Below are 20,164 nucleotides of genomic sequence, written 5' to 3'. Positions count from 1 at the left end.
AGTCAATACCCTTGTGAGCACCGGAGTACCCAAGTTACCTAGCCCACGGGCTGCGGGTGCATAGGTGTGAACTTGCGTCGGGTTTCGTTGTGGACTCCTATGGATGCCTGAAGGAAAGTTGCTGACAGGCAGTCAGTGAAGAGTGTCCGGTGGATCCCAAGGATGGAATCAAGAAGGAAGGATACCTGCAAGCAGAAGGGACAGAGTCTAGGTCACCAGCCAAGAGCCGGGAAGGAACCAGGCGATGTCGTGTAGATGCAGGTGAAGAGGTGAAGCTTGTCGTAGCAGCCACGGGTACCAGGAGACGTCGAGAACGACCAGGACCAGGAGGTGAGCTGTCCCACGAAGGCTCTTGCTGTCGGCGGTGTCGATGTCGAGTCAGGACCCAACAAGCCTTGGCAAGCGGAACCCACGCAGGATGGAAGACTTGCTTCTGGTGCAGACCAGGAAGGTCTGGGCTGCTTCTCTTTCACAGAGGAGCGGGTGCCAGTCTGGAGGAGCCGGACCAGCAGGTTGAAAGTAAAGGTTCGTCGTCGCAGAGGTTACTAGCCAACGGGCCAACAACCGGACAACACGTCGAGCAACTCAGGTGCAGAAGGGCCCCACGCAGAACACGTGAAGTGTGGGGAGCTGATCTTCTTTGCAGATGGTGCTCGGGATGGGGGCTTCTCAATTCCCCAAGCACAGCCTCGAGGAAGCCTCAGAAGCCGCGCTAGTCAGTTACTAGCCACTTTTCCCAAGTCGCCGGTCCAACGTCCCTCGTCGCCTCCACGGGTCTCAGCTTCGCTGTAGATGTGGATCTGGGTCAGAGGTGTCTGGAAGTCTTGGCGCTGGTCAGTCTCTACAGTCGTCCCTCGTAGGATCAGTCGCAAAGCAAGCAGCGGACGCTGGATGGTGCCTGGTTGCCCAGGGTGGTCACTCCTTGGCCACAAGGGAGATTTCTTCAGTCTTCTTCCTGAGGTCAAATGTTGAAGGTCCAGAGTTTCTGTTCAATTTGCAGATTCATGTTAATCTAATTTAGCAGGGCTCAGCTACCTACTGATATACTGGGCTAGTGGGCTGGGCTACCTGCAAGGTCCCTCCTATGGGTGGGACCAGGAAGGGGAGTGGTTACACCCCCTTTCCTTTGTCCAGTTTTGCGCCAGAGCTGGGGCTGGAGTGCCCCAGCGCCGGTTTGAACTGGACTATGCATGGGACACCTTGTGTGCCCCAGGCAGTGTCTAGCTTCTTTCATCCCTCCCTGCCCCAATACACTAAGTCCTGTCTGGGGTGGTGCTCGCACCTCCCAAGGCAGGAAACCTATTGTCCAAGCCTCCCTCGCTGGAAAAACTCCCAGCAGCAGGAGGTCAGACTTTTGTCTGTGGCAGCAGCATCCATTTTGTGATGCTGGGGCTCTGGTTAACTTTAACCGGGTAAGTAGGTTTCAACATGTCTTCTCCCTCTAGAAGGGAGGAATAATATCCTCATTGCCAGAAATGGTATGGGGGTATTATTCCAAAGTGTTAGACACCTTACACAACATGTTTTGATAAAGCCAAACCATAGTTACCATAACCGTTTAAGATTATAAGGCACTTTAAGAGTATATGGTAGGCTATATCATAGAACAGCTATAAGGACATGGTTCCGAAAGCTGCAGACAGGCTCAGCTCATGCTAGAGCACCATCTCACATGTTACCAAGCACTCTGCCTTCATGATTGTTAAGGCCTGCCATAGGAGTGGCTGATAGGTACACATGTGTCTATATATAAGGTAGGTATAGGAATACTACACCTAAGCAAGGAGTGATTACACAACCTTGCCCCAGCTGAGTGATCAGCCAGTTGTGTCATAATGGAAGGCCAGGCCAGGGGTGGCACAATACATGTTGCAGCCCCTGGTAGGCCTAGGGTACACCTATGCCCTGGGTACCTAAGGTACACTATACAGGGGCCAATAAGGTGATCCTTACCAATTGGGTTATGCACCTAAAGTACATAGTATAAATTTAGAGAGAGAACAGCTGGGCTGTGGGCCTGATTGGCAGGCCCACAGCCACATCTAAGTCGAAAACCAGTGAAGCAAAAGCAAAAAAGTGGTGGTGAACATAGAAAGCAGACCCTACTCTCCTACAGTCTGGATTCTGTCTCTGAGTGTGTGCAATCAGTCTTGAGTGAGTGAATACAATAAATGCTTAACACTCCCTCTGGATAAGCCTAACTGCTCGCCCCCACTACCACAAAGAGAGCTGTTAGTACTTACCTAATTTAGCCTCTGCTATACATCTGGTTACTCTCTGGACTCTGTGCTAACTATACCTTACTTTGGTATGGTATATACAGAGCCAGCTTCCTACAGACACCATAGTAAATGCAGAGGCTCAGATGATGTCCGATAAAGGCCGAACATACACATTGTAGAGCGTAGGGCTCAGGACAAGCCCTGCGGCACTCCACACTCAAGCCAATCCGTCTCCTATAGGAGGGTTCTTCAAAGACTTGTAAGCTCTTGTTAGCTAGAAAGGAGGTTAGCCATTTTAGCGCCATACCTGTGATCCCTAATTCTTTGATCCTCTGACAGAGTTGTGTGGGAGACTGTCAAAAGCTGCGCTTAAGTCCAAAAGAATGAGCGCTGGTGACCCCTCCATGGTCCAGAGTTTTTTTGGGGTCCAATAAGAGAGGTGCCTCTGTACTACACCCAGGACAAAAACGGGCTGTATCTGGTGCAGTAGGTTGTTGGAGTCCAAAAAATCAGAAAGGACACAGATTAACAGCTTTTCCAGGATTTTACTAATCCCTGGAAGCAATGAGATGGGTCTATAATTATCCACCTTGTCAGGAGCCAAAGTCTTTAACAGTGGGCAATTGATCAGCTGTGTCCATGCATCAGGAACACATCCACTCTGATTAGAAACACTGTAGAGGACCGTTGGAGCAGATATAATGGCCTCTCCCCCTTCAACAGGAAATCTAAGGGAGCCAGTCCAAAGGAGAAGCTCACTTGACTATACTTGCTGCCATTACAATTTCCCTTTGCTCAGGCCTAGGAAATGTTGAAAGTTCCACTGCTGGCTTTCCAACTGTAACCTTATTGTGGGCTTTGAAGAATGGGTCTGACGTTTTAGCTAAAGAGTCATAAATAAGTCTGCAGTTTCCCAAAAAGCGATTAGGTAGCTGCTCACACCATTCCTTAGAAAAGGGGGGACCAGACCCGGCAATGTTTGGTTTTAGAAAATAATTGACAGTGGTATATATTTCTTTAGAAGGATGCCTAGACAGACTGATCTTTTCAGCAAAGTCTTTTAGGCTGGCTTTGTGGATTGCGTAGTGATACTTCTTTATTAGGTTTCCTTGCTATCCTCGTAGTACTGATGTCTCTATATTTTTTCATGCCTTTTTTGCCTTCTCTCTTCAGTACCCTAATCTCAGGTGAGAACTATTTAGCGCAGTTAGAATAGCGAATACCACAACTTTGTCTAGCACTCTGTTGGACAGCCACATGCTGTATCAAGTAGAGATCTAGTCAATAGGCTTCAGACTCTCTTGCACCAGAAAGCAAAACAGGTTAGATAAACATTAAAATGAGAAGCTGACTGACAATTTGACGCTGCACCAATGTACTTTCGACCTCAAAGCCATTTAATGTGATTAATTCAAAAATTCTATAAAAATAGTTTGCAAAAAAACAGATGACCACTTACCACAGTTGACGCATAAAGCTGTTTTCCATCAAGGTAATCCATCATTACATACAGTGCTTCCATGCTCCACGCTGGACGATAAGGAATTCTTTTAGTCTCTCCGTCATCCAGAGGAGGTTTAAATCCTTTCAATTTGACTTTTAAGGCTCGGGTAGGATACTGCATAAGACTGATAGGAATTTGAAAGATTCTAAACAAACAAATTGTTAAGTATACCGTTAAAAATATACAAGGCATTTCAATTGCACAAGTTTAAAGCTGCCACAGAAAATATTAAAACATGTATAAGACAACTTAAATTCTGTAACTATATTTTTGGTGGATGACTACATCTTTCCACATATTTCTCACTAAATATCCACAGTACTAGACATGATCTAGAGAACATTACTCAATAAATGGTTTTCCAACATAATAAGGTGGTGCCACGCAGCTTTCTACAAGACTTTTCCCTTCCAAGAAATGACAACACCTGAAGCACAAGTTACTACTTGTGTAACGATATATCTGTAAGAGACATTAGTTAGTGATAGATTCCTTACCTTAGAATATCCCCAGGCGTCAGACTGGATCCGGAACGTTTTGCTAGCAGTACACCTGCGTGTCAATAGGTGGCGCCCTGCGGCTCCGCGTCCGTCGCTGGTGTCGTAAGCGCCGAGATGACATTACGGAGACTACTTAGGTGCCACCCATGCACGCTGACGTCAGTTCTGTACACGACTTTCCGCGCCAGGAACGCAGAGCCATGCAATAAACTGACCACTGGTGCCATGAAACTAGGGCCCTGAAAGGGGATGACCTTAACCCTAGAAACCAATTCGCAGAACGGGGAGGATGGGTGAAGCGGTAAGGAATCAATCACTAACTAATGTCTCTTACAGATATATCGTTACACAAGTAGTAACTTGTGCATCTGAAAGAGACACGTTAGTGATAGATTCCTTACCTTAGAATAGATACCCCAGCAATACCAACCCCGGTGGTGGGTCTGCGAACAGATTACACCAGAAAGTCACGGAGCACAAAACGGCCAAAGAAGCCATCTCTCCGGACCTGGCAGTCAAGACAGTAATGCTTGGTAAACGTATGCAGAGAGGCCCACGTAGCTGCCTGACAAATGTCCTGCAAGGGAACGCCATGTCCCAAGGCAGTAGTGGCTGCAGTTGCCCTGGTAGAATGGGCACGCAGCCCCACAGGAGGCTCTATCGTAGCCAAGGAGTAACATGCTTTGATGCACAGAACGACCCACCGAGAGATGGTCCGTTTGTGCACAGCCCGACCTTTTTTGGCGCCCACGTAGCCAACAAAGAGCTGGTCATCCACCCGGAACAGCTGTGTACGCTTCAGATAGAATGCAAGTGCACATTTTGGGTCCAGACGGTGGAGCTTCTCCTCCTCCCTTAAAGGATGCGGAGGTGGAAAGAAGGTAGGCAAAGTGATGGTCTGCCCGATGTGGAAGGGCGTGACAACCTTTGGCAAAAAAGAAGGACGGGTCCTTAACACCACCTTGTCCGGATGAACAGAAAGGAAAGGAGGTTTGGAAGAAAGAGCCTGGAGCTCACTCACTCGTCTGGCAGAGGTGATAGCTACCAGGAAAGCAGTCTTAAGAATAAGAAGACGCAAGGGACAGGTATGAAGGGGCTCGAAAGGCGCGCACATCAGATAGGTCAAAACAAGATTCAAGTCCCATTGAGGCATGATGAACGGCACAGGAGTAAACGTGCGTAAGGCCTTTCAGGAAACGGTTAACAACCGGGGACTTAAAGAGAGAAGGCTGATCTGGAAGCCGCAGAAAGGCAGAGATGGCCGAAAGATAACCTTTGATAGTGCCCAGAAATGAAATGAAAGGGGATTTATAAAACGCGACTGCTACCCTAAGGCCCTGCTGGGCCAAAGAAAGAAGAAAGAGCAGAACCTCAGAAAGAGGGGCAGAAAGGGGATCCACAGACTTCGCTGTGCACCATGCCACAAACTTGTTCCACCGGCAGGCGTATACCGTCTTAGTGGAGGGACACCTGGCTGCCAGAATGACATCACAGACTTCGGGAGGAAGATCAAAAGCTGTCAACTGTTGCCGCTCAATCTCCACGCATGGCGGTGGAGACTGGGCAGGTTCGGGTGGAGGACAGTCCCCTGTTGCTGCGACAGAAGATCCTCCCGAAGAGGCAGACGGATCGGGGGATCGATCGCCATGCTGAGTAGCTCGAGATACCGTATCTTCGTGCCCAATCCGGAGCCACAAGGATGACTTGGGCCTCTGGACAGAAGTGGAATAGGCGGAAAGGCGTACAACAGACCGCAAGTCAACTCGCGACGAAAAGCGGCGCCGAGTGAGTGCCGCCTTGGAAATTCCAACGCGCAGAACTGATGACATTGAGCGTTCTCTTCGGTGGTGAATAGATCTAACCAAGGCTCTCCCAACTGCAGAAAGAGACCTTGAGCCACGTCCCAGTTCAGATGCCATTCGTGATCTATCAAGCATCAGCGGCTGAGTTTGTCTGCCCTGGCGTTCAGGGAATCTGCCAGGTGTTGAACAACCAAGGTTGATGTTCCAGCCTTGATGTTCCAGCCTTGATGTTCCAGCCATGTCCAGAGGCGCAGAGACTCCTGACATAGGGTCCACAACCACACCCTGCCCTGCTTGTTGCAATACCACATGGCAGTGTTGTCCGTGAACACCTGCACCACACTTCCCCGGACAGAGGGAAGGAATGCCTTCAGTGCAAGTCGGATCGCCCGAAGCTCCAACAGATCGATATGGAGCCGTGACTCCGCCTCTCCCAAGTGGCCATCCCATCCCAGGAGGGACGCATCCGTCACCACAGTGTGCTCCGGTTGGGGAAGGGAAAGTGTCATGCCATTGACTCAATCACGATTCGTGAGCCACCGCTGCAATTGTCGTGCAGTGCCCTCCAAGATCTGGACATGATCGGACAGGTTGCCCTGATGCTGCGCCCACCGGAACTTCAGGTCCCACTGCAGAGCCTGCATGTACCATCTGGCATGTTGCACTAGCAGGATGCAGGAGGCCATCAGGCCCAGGAGCCGGAGGGTCATCCTGACCGAAACCAGGGACAGAGGCTGAAAGATCGGAATCATAGCCTGAATATCCCGGAATCGCTGCTCGCGAGGATAAACCCCAAACAGAGTTGAATCCAGAACCGCTCCGATGAAGGGGAGCTTTTGAGAGGGACTCAGGTGCGACTTCGGCACGTTGATGGAGAACCCCAGCAAATGCAGGAGATCGGCCGTAGTCTGAAGGTGGTTGACGACTGCCTGGGCCGAGCCCGCCTTCAACAACCCCCGACCTGCGCAGATGAGTTGCGACCACCACCATCACCTTCGTGAACACCTGAGGGGCACTGGTAAGGCCGAAGGGGAGCACGACAAACTGAAAATGCTTCTGGCCTAGGGTGAACCATAGGTAACGCTGGTGGGCCGGCAGGACGGGGATGTGAAAATATGCGTCCTGCAAGTCCAACGCTACCATCCAGTCTCCAGGGTCGAGGGCAGCCAGGACCTGAGCCAGAGTCAGCTATTTGAACTTCTCCTTCCGGAGGAAGCGATTGACGTTCCGGAGATCCAAGATGGGGCACAGGCCCCCTTTGTCCTTCTTGGGGACCAGAAAGTAGTGGGAATAACAACCACTCCCTACTTCCGGCCAAGAAACGCACTCGATGGCCCCCTTGGCCAAGAGGGCCGTGACTTCCTGCTGAAGAAGTACCAAGTGATCCCCGACATGCGTTGGCACCGAGATGGCATGGCTGGAGGAGAGGACTGAAAGGGAAGAGCGTAACCTCTGAGGATGATCTGCAACAGCCACTTGTCTGATGTGATATCGCGCCAGTGGGGGAGGTGGCGGCGGATCCTGCCACACACAGTCGTGGGGTGCTCCCCAATGCTCGGATTAGAAAGGTTTGGAGGTAGAAGCGGCGGAGGTGGACTGACCCCCACGCTGATTCCCCGCCCCTGCGGAAGCCGCGTCCGCGCTGGGGCTGGTTCTGCACAGGCTTGCTGAAGGAACGTGCCTGGGCGCCTCTGCCGTGGCCACAAAAGGAACGAAAACCAGGAGTGGCCGGGCTTTTTCCGGAAAGACCCAAGGACTTCGCCGTGGCCTGCAAGTCCTTAAAACTTTCCAGTGCACTGTCGGCCTTATCGCCAAACAGGCGAGTGCCATCAAAGGGCATGTCCATGAGCGAACTCTGGACATCGGGGGAGAACCCAGTAGATCGCAACCAGGCATGGCGACGCAGCGCCACAGTCGTAGAAATCACCCTGCCCAATGAGTCAGCGGTGTCCAAACCACACCGAATGGTGAACTTAGCCGCATCCTTACCCTGAGCAACGGCTTGGGAAAGCACAGCATGGACCTCCTCAGGACATTGAGGCAACACCTGAGCAACCGTATCCCACACCGCTTGGGAATAGCGGCCCAATAAGCAGGCGGTGTTCACTGACCGCAGCCCCAAGCTGGCCGAAGAGAACAACCGCTTACCAAACTCTTCCAGCTTTTTAGAGTCCTTATCCGGCGGAGCCGTGGGAAAAGCACTCTGCGACGTCGAGGCTTGGATGACCAGACTCTCAGGCATGGGATGAGTGGTCAGAAACGCGGGGTCACCAGGCGCCGGGCGGTGACGACTGGCGACATTCTTATCCACAGGGGTCTCTGTGGCCGGCCTTGACCAAGTGCCCAACAAGATGTCGGTGAGGGAGTTTTTAAAGGGAAGCAGGGGTTCCGGCGAAGTAGTCTCCGTCAGGAGCACCTCAGTGAGATTAGTTTTGAGGGTCACCGTAGGGAGATCGAGGTTGAGGACCTCAGCAGCCCAACGGAGCACCATCGTGTAGGAAGCGCCCTCCTCCACAGTAGGCGGGGGAGAGGCCAACCCCGGGTCAGAAGAGACATCGAGGTCGCCGGCGTCCTGCAAGTCATCCACCCAATCCTCCTCAGAGACACACTGACGGGCAAGAGGTTCCTCGGACCCCTCCCAGTCATCCTCCACCTCTGTTGCAGGAGGAACAGACAGCGGCAGCAGAGCTAGAGCCGGAATATACGTCGGAAACGGCGCCGGACGGGGGTGAGTCGGCGCTACCTCCCAATGCGGATCCCAGGCAGGAACTAAATGGTCCTGGAACCAGGGCAAGGGCGGAACAAACGGCACCCACTGCAGCGCCGGAGGCGGAGCCGAGGGCGGTGCTGGGGCCGGAGCCGGCAGCGCTGGACCTCGGAGCTGGAGCCAATGGCGCAGGATCCTGTGGCGCCGAAGCTGGATCCGCCACCCCAACAGGTTCTGGACACGGGACCGCGGGGCCCAAAGTCACACCGGCGGGAGCCCGGGGCCTAAAAAAAGGCGGTCTCTGGTGGCAAGAAACTCTTGCACCTGTGCGGGACTCGCCGACAGACCCGGGTAAGGTGGGTAGGCCGCGGGACTCTCGGGCTCCGCAGGAGCCGCAGGGGTAGAACCCCTGTCCCCCTCGTCCGCATCCGGGACCGACGGGGAGATGTCAGAGAGCGAACATGCTTCTTCGACTTCTTTTTGTGTCGTCTCTTACCCGAATCTGAGGGTGAAGACTTGGAGCCCGAGGTGCGATGATGGTGGCCCCGCGAGCGTTCTCTGGAGCGGCCCCTGTCCCGTGAATGGCACGGGGACGAGTGCCGGACCTCAAACAGCTTCCGGTGCCGCTCCCTCAAGGCATTCGGGCCATGGCAAAACAGTCCATACAGGACCGGGAGTCGTGGTCGCGCTCCAGGCAGTGGAGACAGACGTCGTGGGGGTCCGCCACCAACATATTGTGACGGCAGGTCCCACAAGACTTAAAACTAGGCATCCCTACGTGCACCAGAGTAGGCTCAAACTTACAGGAGACAAAAAGTCTCAAAAAGATAGTCAAAAAGTGACTAAGGTACGTGCTCTAACCGGATCTGCGCTTACTGGCGCGGAAAAAGAAAGAACTGACGTCAGCGCGCATGGGTTGCGCCTAAGTAGTCTCTGTGACTTCATCTCGGCCCTTATGACGCCAGCGATGGACGCGGAGCCGCAAAACGCCACTCTAGGAGAGTAGGGTCTGCTTTCTATGTTCACCCCCACTTTTTGCTTTTGCTTTACTGGTTTTCGACTTAGATGTGGCTGTGGGCCTGCTAATCAGACCCACAGCCCTGCTGTTCTCTCTCTAAATTGATACTATGTACTTTAGGTGCATAACCCATTGGAATAGGATCACCTTATTGGCCCCCGTACAGTGTACCCTAGGTACCCAGGGCATAGGTGTACCCTAGGCCTACCAGGGGCTGCAGCATGTATTATGCCACCCCTGGCCTGGCCTTCCATTATGACACAACTGGCTGATCACTCAGCTGGGGCAAGGTCGTGTAATCACCCCTTGCTTAGGTGTAGTATTCCTATACCTAACTTACATATAGACACATGTGTACCTATCAGCCACTCCTATGGCAGGCCTTAACAATCCTGGAGGCAGAGTGCTTGGTAACATGTGAGATGGTGCTCTAGCATGAGCTGAGCCTGTCTGCAGCTTTCGGAACCATGTCCTTATAGCTGTTCTATGATATAGCCTACCATATACTCTTAAAGTGCCTTATAATCTTAAACGGTTATGGTAACTATGGTTTGGCTTTATCAAAACATGTTGTGTAAGGTGTCTAACACTTTGGAATAATACCCCCATCCCATTTCTGGGGATGAGGATATTATCCCTCCCTTCTAGAGGGAGAAGACATGTTGTAACCTACTTACCCGGTTAAAGTTAACCAGAGCCCCAGCATCACAAAATGGATGCTGCTGCCACAGACACGAGTCTGACCTCCTGCTGCTGGGAGTGATCCCGGCAAGGGAGGCTTGGACAATAGGTTTCCAGCCTTGGGAGGTGCGAGCACCACCCCAGACAGGCCTTAGTGTATTGGGGCAGGGAGGGATGAATAGAATGAGACATGCCTGGGGCACACAAGGTGTCCCGTGCATAGTCCAGTTCAAACCGGTGCTGGGGCACTCCAGCCCCAGTCCTGGCGCGAAACTGGACAAAGGGAAGGGGGTGTAACCACCCCCCTCCCAGGTCCCACCCATAAGGCGTGACCTAGCAGGTATCCCAGCCCCCCAGATTAGTATAAGAGTGGGAGTTGGGCCTCAAGACTTTAGATTATCCTGAACCTGCAACTTGAACAGAAACTCTGGACCTTCGACATTCGACGAAAGAAGAAGACTGAAGAATCTCCCTTGTGGCCAAGGAGTGGCTCCCCTGTGCAAACAGGCACCATCAAGAGACTACCCTTTGCTTTGCTGAAGTTCTACGAGGGACCGACTGCAGAGCCCGACCAGAGCCTTGACTTCCAGACTTCTCCGACCCTGATCCACATCCACAGCCGTGCTGAGATCCGTGGAGGCGACGAGAGACGTGGGACCGGCTACTGGGAAAAGTGGCTAGTATCTTCAAGCGCAGCTTCTGAGGCACCCTCGAAGTTGTGCACCGGGGATTGAGAAGCCCCAACCCCAAGCACCATCTGCACCGAAGATCAGCCCCCCACACTCCACGAGTCCTGCGTGGGGCCCTTCTGCATTTTCCTGCTTGCCGCGTATGTCCGGTTGCTTGCCCGCTGGCTAGTGGCCTTTGTGACGACGCATCCTGAAATCTTCACCGCTGGTTTGGCTCCTCCAGACTGGCTCCTGCTTCTTTGAAAAAGAGAAGCACCCCAGACCTTCCTGGTCTGCACCAGAAGCAAGTCCTCCGTTCTTCGTGGGTTCCGCTTGCCAAGGCTTGGTGAGTCCTAGTCCAACTTCGACGCCGCCGACAGCAAGAGCCTTCGTGGGACAGCTCGCCTCCTGGTCCTGGTCGTCCTCGACGTTCCCTGGTCCTCGTGGCTGCTGCGACAAGCTTCACCTCTTCACCTGCATCTGCACGACATCGCCTGGTTCCTTCCCGGCTCCTGGCTGGTGACCTAGACTCTGTCCCTTCTGCTTGCAGGTCTCCTCTCTTCTTGATCCCAGCCTTGGGATCCACCGGACACTCTTCACTGACTGCCTGTCAGCAACTTTCCTTCAGGCATCCATAGAAGTCCACGACGAAACCCGACGCAAGTTCACACCTATGCACCCGCAGCCTGTGGGCTAGGTAACTTGGGTACTTTGGTGCTCACAAGGGTATTGACTATCCTAGGGTCTAGTTTCCGAGTCTCGACTTTCTAGCTATACCAGAAGTGTCCTCAAACTGTTTATTTCTAACTGCTAGTAATTCTATCGACTTTTACGCATTACGCGTGAGTGTTTCCACTCTGCACCTGAATCCCGTGGGCCTCCCACTTCCTAACTGTTGCTAGTGTAGTGTAGCCCCAGCGATTCCCTAGGCCTAGGCCTATCCAATTTCCGTGACAGTGGTCCTTATACCACTTACTTAGTATATGGTTTGCGTGGCCCCTAGGGCCTAACTGTATTACTTACCTGTGTGACTTCATGTATGCATAAATAAGACTGTGTTGTACTTACCTCTAATCTCATAAAGAGTGCTGAGGGTTTGACTAGAATAAATACACTATTTTATATATATATCTGTTGTGGTGTCCTTTCATTTGGTATTCAAGGGATTATATATGGTATCACAGCTGGCTTCACATGCCATTCAGAGTTTAGCCTAAGACTGCTCTTGTCCATGCTACCACTAGGATAGCTGGTCTATAAGGTTGACTTTACAACCAATCACCATAAGGGTATTTGGACTGATATAAGGTGTACACTAGAACTAGTGACATCATACATCAGGCCAACTTCTCACACATTTAACTAGAAATTCCCATTGAGTTCAATGTATTATTGTGTTTGAAATTGTGTTGCCTATTGCAACCACTGTAACAGTTATATTCAAAAGTCTATTGCCTATTGAAATGTATTTATCTAAAGCATATCATTCTGAGAAAGTATATTTTGAAACCTATTGGTGGTTCTAAAATAAAACAACTATATATTTTTATATAAAAAGCATTGGCCTAGAGTTCAGTTCTTGAGTGTGTGAGACTATTTGCTGACTGAGTGTGTACAACAAATGCTTTACACTGTCCTCTGATACTGCATTACTGCTCGACTAAGCTACCACTTTAGAGTAAGGTTATATCTAACTTAAGCTTCTGCCAAACCTCTGGGGACTGTGGACTCTGTGCACACTGTACCTATTTGGGAACAGTATATATACAGAGCCACTTTCCTACACCCTGTCCCCCTCGTCCGCCTCCGGGGAGCGACGGGGGGACGTCGGAGAGTGAACCTGCTTCTTCGACTTCTTTTTATGGCGCTGCTTACTGGAATCCGAAGGCGAAGACTTGGAGCCTGAGGAGCGACGGCTCCAGTCCAGCGAGCGGTCCCGGGGACGACCCCTGGACCCAGAGCGGCGGCGTGACAAATGTCGGACCTCCAGCAACTTCCTACGCCGCTCCTGCAAGGCCTTGGGGGCTTTGGCTCGACAATCCCGGGAGTCGTGGTCAGTCTCCAGGCAGTAGAGGCAAACATCGTGGGGGTCCGCCGCCGACATATTCCAGCGACAGGCCCCACAGGACTTAAAGCCGGGCATCCCTACGTGCACCAGGAGAAAAGAGAGGAGACAAAAAGTCTCAAAATAGTAGACAAAAAGTGACTAAGGTACGTGCTCAATCCGGATCTACGCTTGCTGGAGCGGAAAAAGAAAGAACGGACGTCAGCGCGCATGGGTGGTGCCTAAGTACTCTCCGTGGCGTCATCTCGGCGCTTACGACGCCAGTGACGGAGGCGGAGCCGCACAACGCCACCTTCTGACGTGCAGGGGTACTGCTAAGCGAAACTTTCCGGATCCAGTCTGACGCCTGGGGATATTCTAAGGTAAGGAATCTATCACTAAAGTGTCTCTTTCAGATATGATTGTATGTCCAACAATTAAGTGAAACACAGCAGCATATTAAATCATGTATACTCTGTATATAAAAAGTCACTCTGAAATGAGAGGTTCAACAAAAATCCCCAACCCAGCAAAAAAAAGGGTAGTACGCCACCAGTACAACACAGCAGGTGGCTTGCCATAAGAAAAAGCTGTCTGGCACAAATATAACAGCAGTCATGATTCCTCGCGAATTAAGGAATGCAGAAAACAATAAGTACATCCTCTCCAAAAGACAGACAATGTCAATCAGACAGAACCACGCATATCAAGAATATCATAGAAAGAAGAAAAGCTTACAATAAAGCAAAAACCCTCCTATTATAAAAATGTCTCCAAAGACTTTTATAGATGGAATTGGCGGCCTTGTTGGTGAACAAAACTGTCCAACACTTCAGGACATATTGTCTGAAGTCAATAACAACAAGCCATCAAGTTCACATTGGTCTTGGGACACCCAAGCATCATAAACCTAAGGCTGCCAATTTACAGCATGACAATATGGAGCGAAGATAGGAATTGCCTGCAGTCGAGGTAATATTCATGTCTTCACTAGACACTGTTCCTTTACCCTAAAGGAAGAACTCGCAAGCAAATAGCATTTAACCAATGCAAACATATACTTTGAGCCAGAGCAACTAGTCAACTTGCTGAAGCACCCGATTAACCCAAGAGTAGATCAAAGTGTGACTATACCCGTCTACAGCTGACATAACTAAATGCCTCTAAAAGATCACTGAAGAAAGCCATGCAACTTGCATACTGAACTGCTTCGAAGAAGCACACAGCAGATCCGCCTTCTACAGGAAGACACCTCTCTTAATAGCCTCTTGTACAGAAAGCTCATACTCAGAGGCCAGGAAACAAAGGGAACCTTCCTCAGTCATTTAAATCAATACCCAAATAAAAAAGAAAATGGTACTGAGGTTATAACCACTACTCCTCACCGGAGTAACATGGTTGTACTGAAACCGAAATTGGACATATACAACGGCCTAATAAAGCTACATCTTGACCAGCAAAAACGTATATCCCAAACTTAAGGACAAGCAAAGCACACATTGCAAAAAAATGCAGGACTACAACTCTGTAGATGGAGTTCTCCATCTTTCATGGAAGGGTCTTAACGCTGCATCTGCCTGTTCACCAAAAAGATGGGCACCATCAAATTTTATATCGGACAAAGCCTACTGGACAGCCTCTGAGAAACCCTAAGATGCCAATCAAGCCCGACGCCATAGCGCCACTGCAGATGCCATGGCCCGATCCACAGAATCCGTCGTGTCCATGCCACACCTTATGGTAAGCCAAGTGGCCTTCTGCCCATCTTTAACCCCTTCGCTGCGGCGCGAATTCCGCCGCAGCGCTGGGGGGGTTTGGGGGCTTGACGGCGCTGCTGTGCTCATGACGGAACCACGCCGTCATGAGTCCCGGGTGAGCTGCGCTCACGACGGCGTGGTTCCGTCATGACTACACCCACTGCGCTAATCGCCCGCACAGGTGGGGAATTAGTGCCGCGTGGGAGGAGCGGCCGCCAACGGCCGCCAACGGCCGCGGCATGACGGAACCACTCCGTCATGAGCACAGCGCACCCGTGGCTCATGACGGAGTGGTTCCGTCATGAGCACGGAACGGGTTAATCAATTTGCCTACCTCAACACAGAGGTTATCCCATAAGGCATAGGAAAAGTGACTTCATTACACAGGACGTATTGGTGGCCTTCAATACTGAGCTGGCTGAAGCAAATATATGCTTACCACAAGCATCATGACCCCTAGCATCCTTGCCCACCGGAGTCTCAGGAGTAGAATCTACATCCTGGCAAGACGTTGCAGCCTGAGTCACCAGACCACTAGTGGAATGATGTCTATGCAAACAAACTGGGTCCCCAGGTGCAGGTAAATGCCTACGTGCAACATCACGGTCCACTGAGACCCCCAACTCAGGCATGGCCCAAGCACCCAATAAAATGTCAAATAGGGTCTCACTATACAGTAAAGCAGAACCTTCTTCAGTCTGTCCCTGGCAAAGGATCTCAAACAAAGGGTCTGTAGACCTCTGCATCGTGGGCAGTGACAAGTCTAAAACTGCAGCCACTTTATTCAGCATGTCTGCAAAGGAGGAACTTGCCTCAGTGGCAAGACTAGGGGGAGAAAGCAACCCCAAGGCTGGTGAACAATCCAGCCCAATAGCCTCACCAAGAGCTGTAAGTGAGCTCTCCTCCACCTGAATGTCGGAAATAGGCTGAAGAAGTCCTGCCCAGTCAGTACAGGAGGACCTCTCAATGCCTCTTTCTATAAAGGCGCCACAAATTGTACAATCCCCTCAGTTTGCACAGCCGAATCCTCATATGACATTGTATGATCGCGAAGCGGCGCCATCACAACGTCGACTCGGGGAGGAGAGACTACTTGAGCCGGCATCGCCGATGTCAATGTCAGAGTCAGTTGATCAAATACTGGCGTCATAGGCAAAGATCCCAAAGGACTGTGAGCCTGCACCAAAACAATGTCAGCTGACGTTTACCGGCGCCGACCCATTGACTGATGGCCCAACCGTAACAGAGGACAAATCCTCTGATGGCGCCCCACTCACCTCCTTGTGGCGTAAAGGCGCTGCATAGGGAGATGGGGTCCCAAAGAGGAGGTGTAAGGAATCATAATATTCCCTTATCTGAGCCATCGACGCACCGGCTCCTGGAAACGAGGAATCGCAGTGTGGAGTCACGTACGGCTTCATCAGCCTTCTAGCGGCAGGAGCCAAGGGAGACCGAGTCTCCACGCGGTGAAGTCTGAGAATGTTGCGACTTCGAACTCCTACCTTTCGACTTCCCTGGAGAATGACGTCCTCAAGACCAACTTCGGCTCCTAGATCGACCCAGCAAATGTTCTGCCCGGGACAACAAAGACCGTGGCTGGGAAGCCTCCGAGGATCGCGATGCACGCGCCATCAACTTCAAATGTTGCTACTTCAACGACTTTGGTTTAAGCTTCTGGCAGGAACCACAATCCTCGGTGTTGTGGTGTTCACCTAGATACCACATATAAATTGTATGTGGGTCTGTCACCGACATATGTCGACTACAAAACCCACAAGGTTTGAAACCTGTCAACATTTGACAAAGGCACACTGTTCTACCGACACCAGGTGTCGAAGTAGGTCAAGAAAAAACAACCTGAGGAACCGCTTCTCCGGATCCACGTTACAGCACGGATAAGAAGAAACTGATGCCCGCGCGCCGGGGGGGACTTTTATGGCTCCACTAACAACATAGCCCGAGACGACATCACCGCAGAGCCAGATGACGCCGTCCCCCAGTGCACAGAGGTACTGCTGAAAGATTTAATCTGGATACAGTCTGGCACATGGGCAGAATTCAAACGTTAAGGAATCTGCGGCTACATGTCTCCATCAGATTCTAGCATACATTGTAGATGAATTTGCATCCTGTTACGCGACTGTCTAGAACTGCTAATTCATCTTCAATGAAGCACATTCCATTAAAGAAATGTGACAGCATCGGACATTATCATTTAGCAATCAAAAATAGAAGAAAAAACCGATATGCATTTAATTGAATATTCATTGTCGTCTTCATGGACGAGCACTCTGCATTGCTGTATAGGCGCCAGTTTTCCATGGTCAAATTACTTACCTTTGGTAATGCCTTATCTGACAGAGACAGGATCTAGCCGCAGAATCCTTTTTTTAGAATCCTTCCCAGATGCAAGACAGGATCCAGAAATTTTTTAAGCTGTACCTCTGTGTGTCAGTAGAGGGCATCGAGCGACGCTGTAGAGAGGTTGTTTCCGAATGTAACGCCGATGGAGTCCATATAAGCCCTCTCCTGATGCACTGACATGTTTCTTTTGTGACTATTTTACTGCCAAGAACGCAGAGCCACTTAGAGAAATCTAGTATTTAAATGGCATCCCCAGACTCTGAATTTGAGTTGCTGATGACATAAGAAGAGCCAGGCAACACAGAGCTGCACCAGCAGAGAAGACCCCAGAGAACTACTGATTTGGCCCCAGCCCTATCAGCCTGTCGGCAGCCCTCGAAGATCCTGTGCAAAAAGACAATTCTTACTGCAGCCCAGCAACCTCCAAACCCCTGGGAGGATTGCCTGCATTTGACAAAGATCAAGATCTACAGAGAACATCAGAACTATTCAAAAGAAACATCCTCAAGCAAAGGCTCCGTGACCTGAAGAACTGCAAGACCTGACCCTCGGTTCCACCTCTGCACCAGACCTGAGTCCAAGTAGCCCACCGGTTCCATCAAGGTTCCCCAGTGCTCCAGAGCCTGAGTCCACCGTGAGCTGACTTCTCCTGGACTCCTCGACGTTGCTTACAGCCTCTGCACGGAGACCCTCTCAACAACGACCTGCTCCGGTAAGCTGTTTTCAACAACAGAAGACGCCTCTGCACCCGTCCGGCCTGGGCCTTGGTGAAGAGGACTAAGGTGTCCCAAAGCATCACAACTTACCTCTCCAGCTGTCGGTTTCCTTTGACTGGCCTCCTGGCATGAGCCTGCACGCCTTTTCTGAATGGGCCTTTCTCCATTAGAACAAGTTACTAACCTTCGGTAACGATGTATCTGTAAGAAACATTAGTTAGTTAGATTCCTCACCTTAGAATATCCCCAGGCGTCAGACTGGATCCGGAAGATTTTTCGTCAGCAATACCCCTTGGGCGTCGCTAGGCGTCGTCTGCGGCTCCGCGTCCGTCGTCGGCGTCGTGCGCCGGGATGACGTCGTCGGAGTACTTAGACACCGCCCTCGCGCGCTGACGTCAGTTCTTGTACATAGCCTTCCGCGCCAGGAACGCAGAGCCATGCAAAGACCGACACTGGTGCCAAAAATAAAATCTAGGGGCCTGAAAGGACAACCTTAACCCTAGATGTCAGTTCGCAGAACGGGGAGGATGGGAGGGTCGGTGAGGAATCTAACTAACTAATGTTTCTTACAGATACATCGTTACCGAAGGTTAGTAACTTGTTCATCTGAAAGAAACACGTTAGTTAGATTCCTCACCTTAGAATAGATACCCAAGCAATACCATCCCCGGTGGTGGGTCTGCGAACCAAGATCACACCAGAAAGTCCTGGAGGACAGAACGGCCAAAGAAGCCATCCCTCCGGACTTGGCTGTCAAGGCAATAATGCCTGGCAAACGTGTGTAGCGAAGCCCACGTCGCCGCCTGACAGATGTCCTGCAAAGGGACTCCCCGTCCCAAGGCAGTAGTAGCCGCTGTGGCCCGAGTAGAATGGGCGCGCAGCCCAACAGGAGGGTCCTTTTTAGCCAAGGAATAGCAGATTTTGATACACAAAACGACCCACCGAGAGATGGTTCGTTTGTGCACAGCTTTCCCCTTCTTAGCGCCCACGTACCCAACAAAAAGCTGGTCGTCCACCCGGAACTGTTTTGTGCGGTCCAGATAGAAGGAGAGCGCACGTTTTGGGTCCAGACGGTGGAGCCTCTCTTCCTCTTTGGAAGGATGCGGAGGCGGAAAGAAGGTGGGCAAGGTGACAGACTGCCCAAGGTGAAATGGAGTCACCACTTTAGGAAGAAAAGAGGGACGAGGCCGAAGGACAACCTTGTCCGGATGAACAGATAGAAAAGGAGGCTTTGAAGATAAAGCCTGGAGCTCACTCACCCGTCTAGCCGAGGTGATAGCTACCAGAAAAGCAGTCTTTAGAGTTAGAAGACGAAGAGGGCAATTGTGAAGTGGCTCGAAGGGAGCGCACATCAGGAATGTCAAAACCAGATTCAAGTCCCACTGAGGCATTACAAAAGGGACAGGAGGGAACGTGTGTGTAATGCCTTTGAGAAAGCGTGTAACCACAGGGGACTTGAAAAGAGAAGGCTGATCAGGAAGCCGCAAGAAGGCGGAGATGGCAGCAAGATAACCTTTCAGGGTGCCCAGGGCAGAGCCCTGCCGGGCCAGAGAAAGAAGGAAGAGGAGAACCTCAGAAAGAGGGGCGGAAAGGGGATCCACAGCCTTTGCTGTGCACCATGCCACAAATTTGTTCCACCGGCAGGCGTATACCGACTTTGTGGAGGGACGCCTGGCTGCCAGAATGATATCACAGACTTCAGGAGGCAAGTCAAATGGCATCAACTGCCGCCGCTCAATCTCCACGCATGGAGGTGGAGGCTGGACAGGTTCGGGTGGAGGACCGTCCCCTGCTGCTGCGACAGAAGATCCTCCCGAAGGGGCAGACGTATCGGGGGATCGGTCAACAGACTGAGTAGCTCGGGATACCAGTATCTTCGTGCCCAATCCGGAGCCACCAAGATGACTTGGGCCCGGTCGCGCCTGATCTTCTTCAGCACTCTGGGCAGAAGTGGTATAGGCGGAAAGGCGTACAACAGACCGCAACTCCACTCGTGACGAAAAGCGTCGCCGAGCGAGTGCCGCCTTGGAAATTCCAACGCGCAGAACTGCTGACATTGCGCGTTCTCTTCGGTGGCGAATAGATCTAACCAAGGCTCTCCCCACTGCTGAAAGAGGCCTTGCACCACTTCGGAGTTCAGACGCCATTCGTGATCCATCATGCACCGGCGGCTGAGTTCGT

The 20,164-nt window shown here is 51.4% G+C and overlaps 1 protein-coding gene across 1 annotated transcript in view; it reads right to left on the bottom strand.

The window, feature by feature from the left end:
• Window positions 1–20,164, bottom strand: part of RNF17 (ring finger protein 17) — a 2,644,767-nt gene that overhangs the window by 78,779 nt on the left and 2,545,824 nt on the right. The window contains exon 38 of the mRNA XM_085621540.1: window positions 3,682–3,871. Within this exon, the coding sequence (XP_085477666.1) occupies window positions 3,682–3,871 (190 nt within the window). The remainder of the gene's footprint in view (window positions 1–3,681; window positions 3,872–20,164) is intronic.

The sequence above is a fragment of the Triturus cristatus genome, chromosome 8, assembly GCF_964204655.1.
Source record: "Triturus cristatus chromosome 8, aTriCri1.1, whole genome shotgun sequence".
In the NCBI taxonomy this organism is placed as follows: Eukaryota; Metazoa; Chordata; class Amphibia; order Caudata; family Salamandridae; genus Triturus; species Triturus cristatus.
Note: the sequence above shows the minus strand (reverse complement) of the source record. Positions and strands in the feature narration are given on the sequence as shown.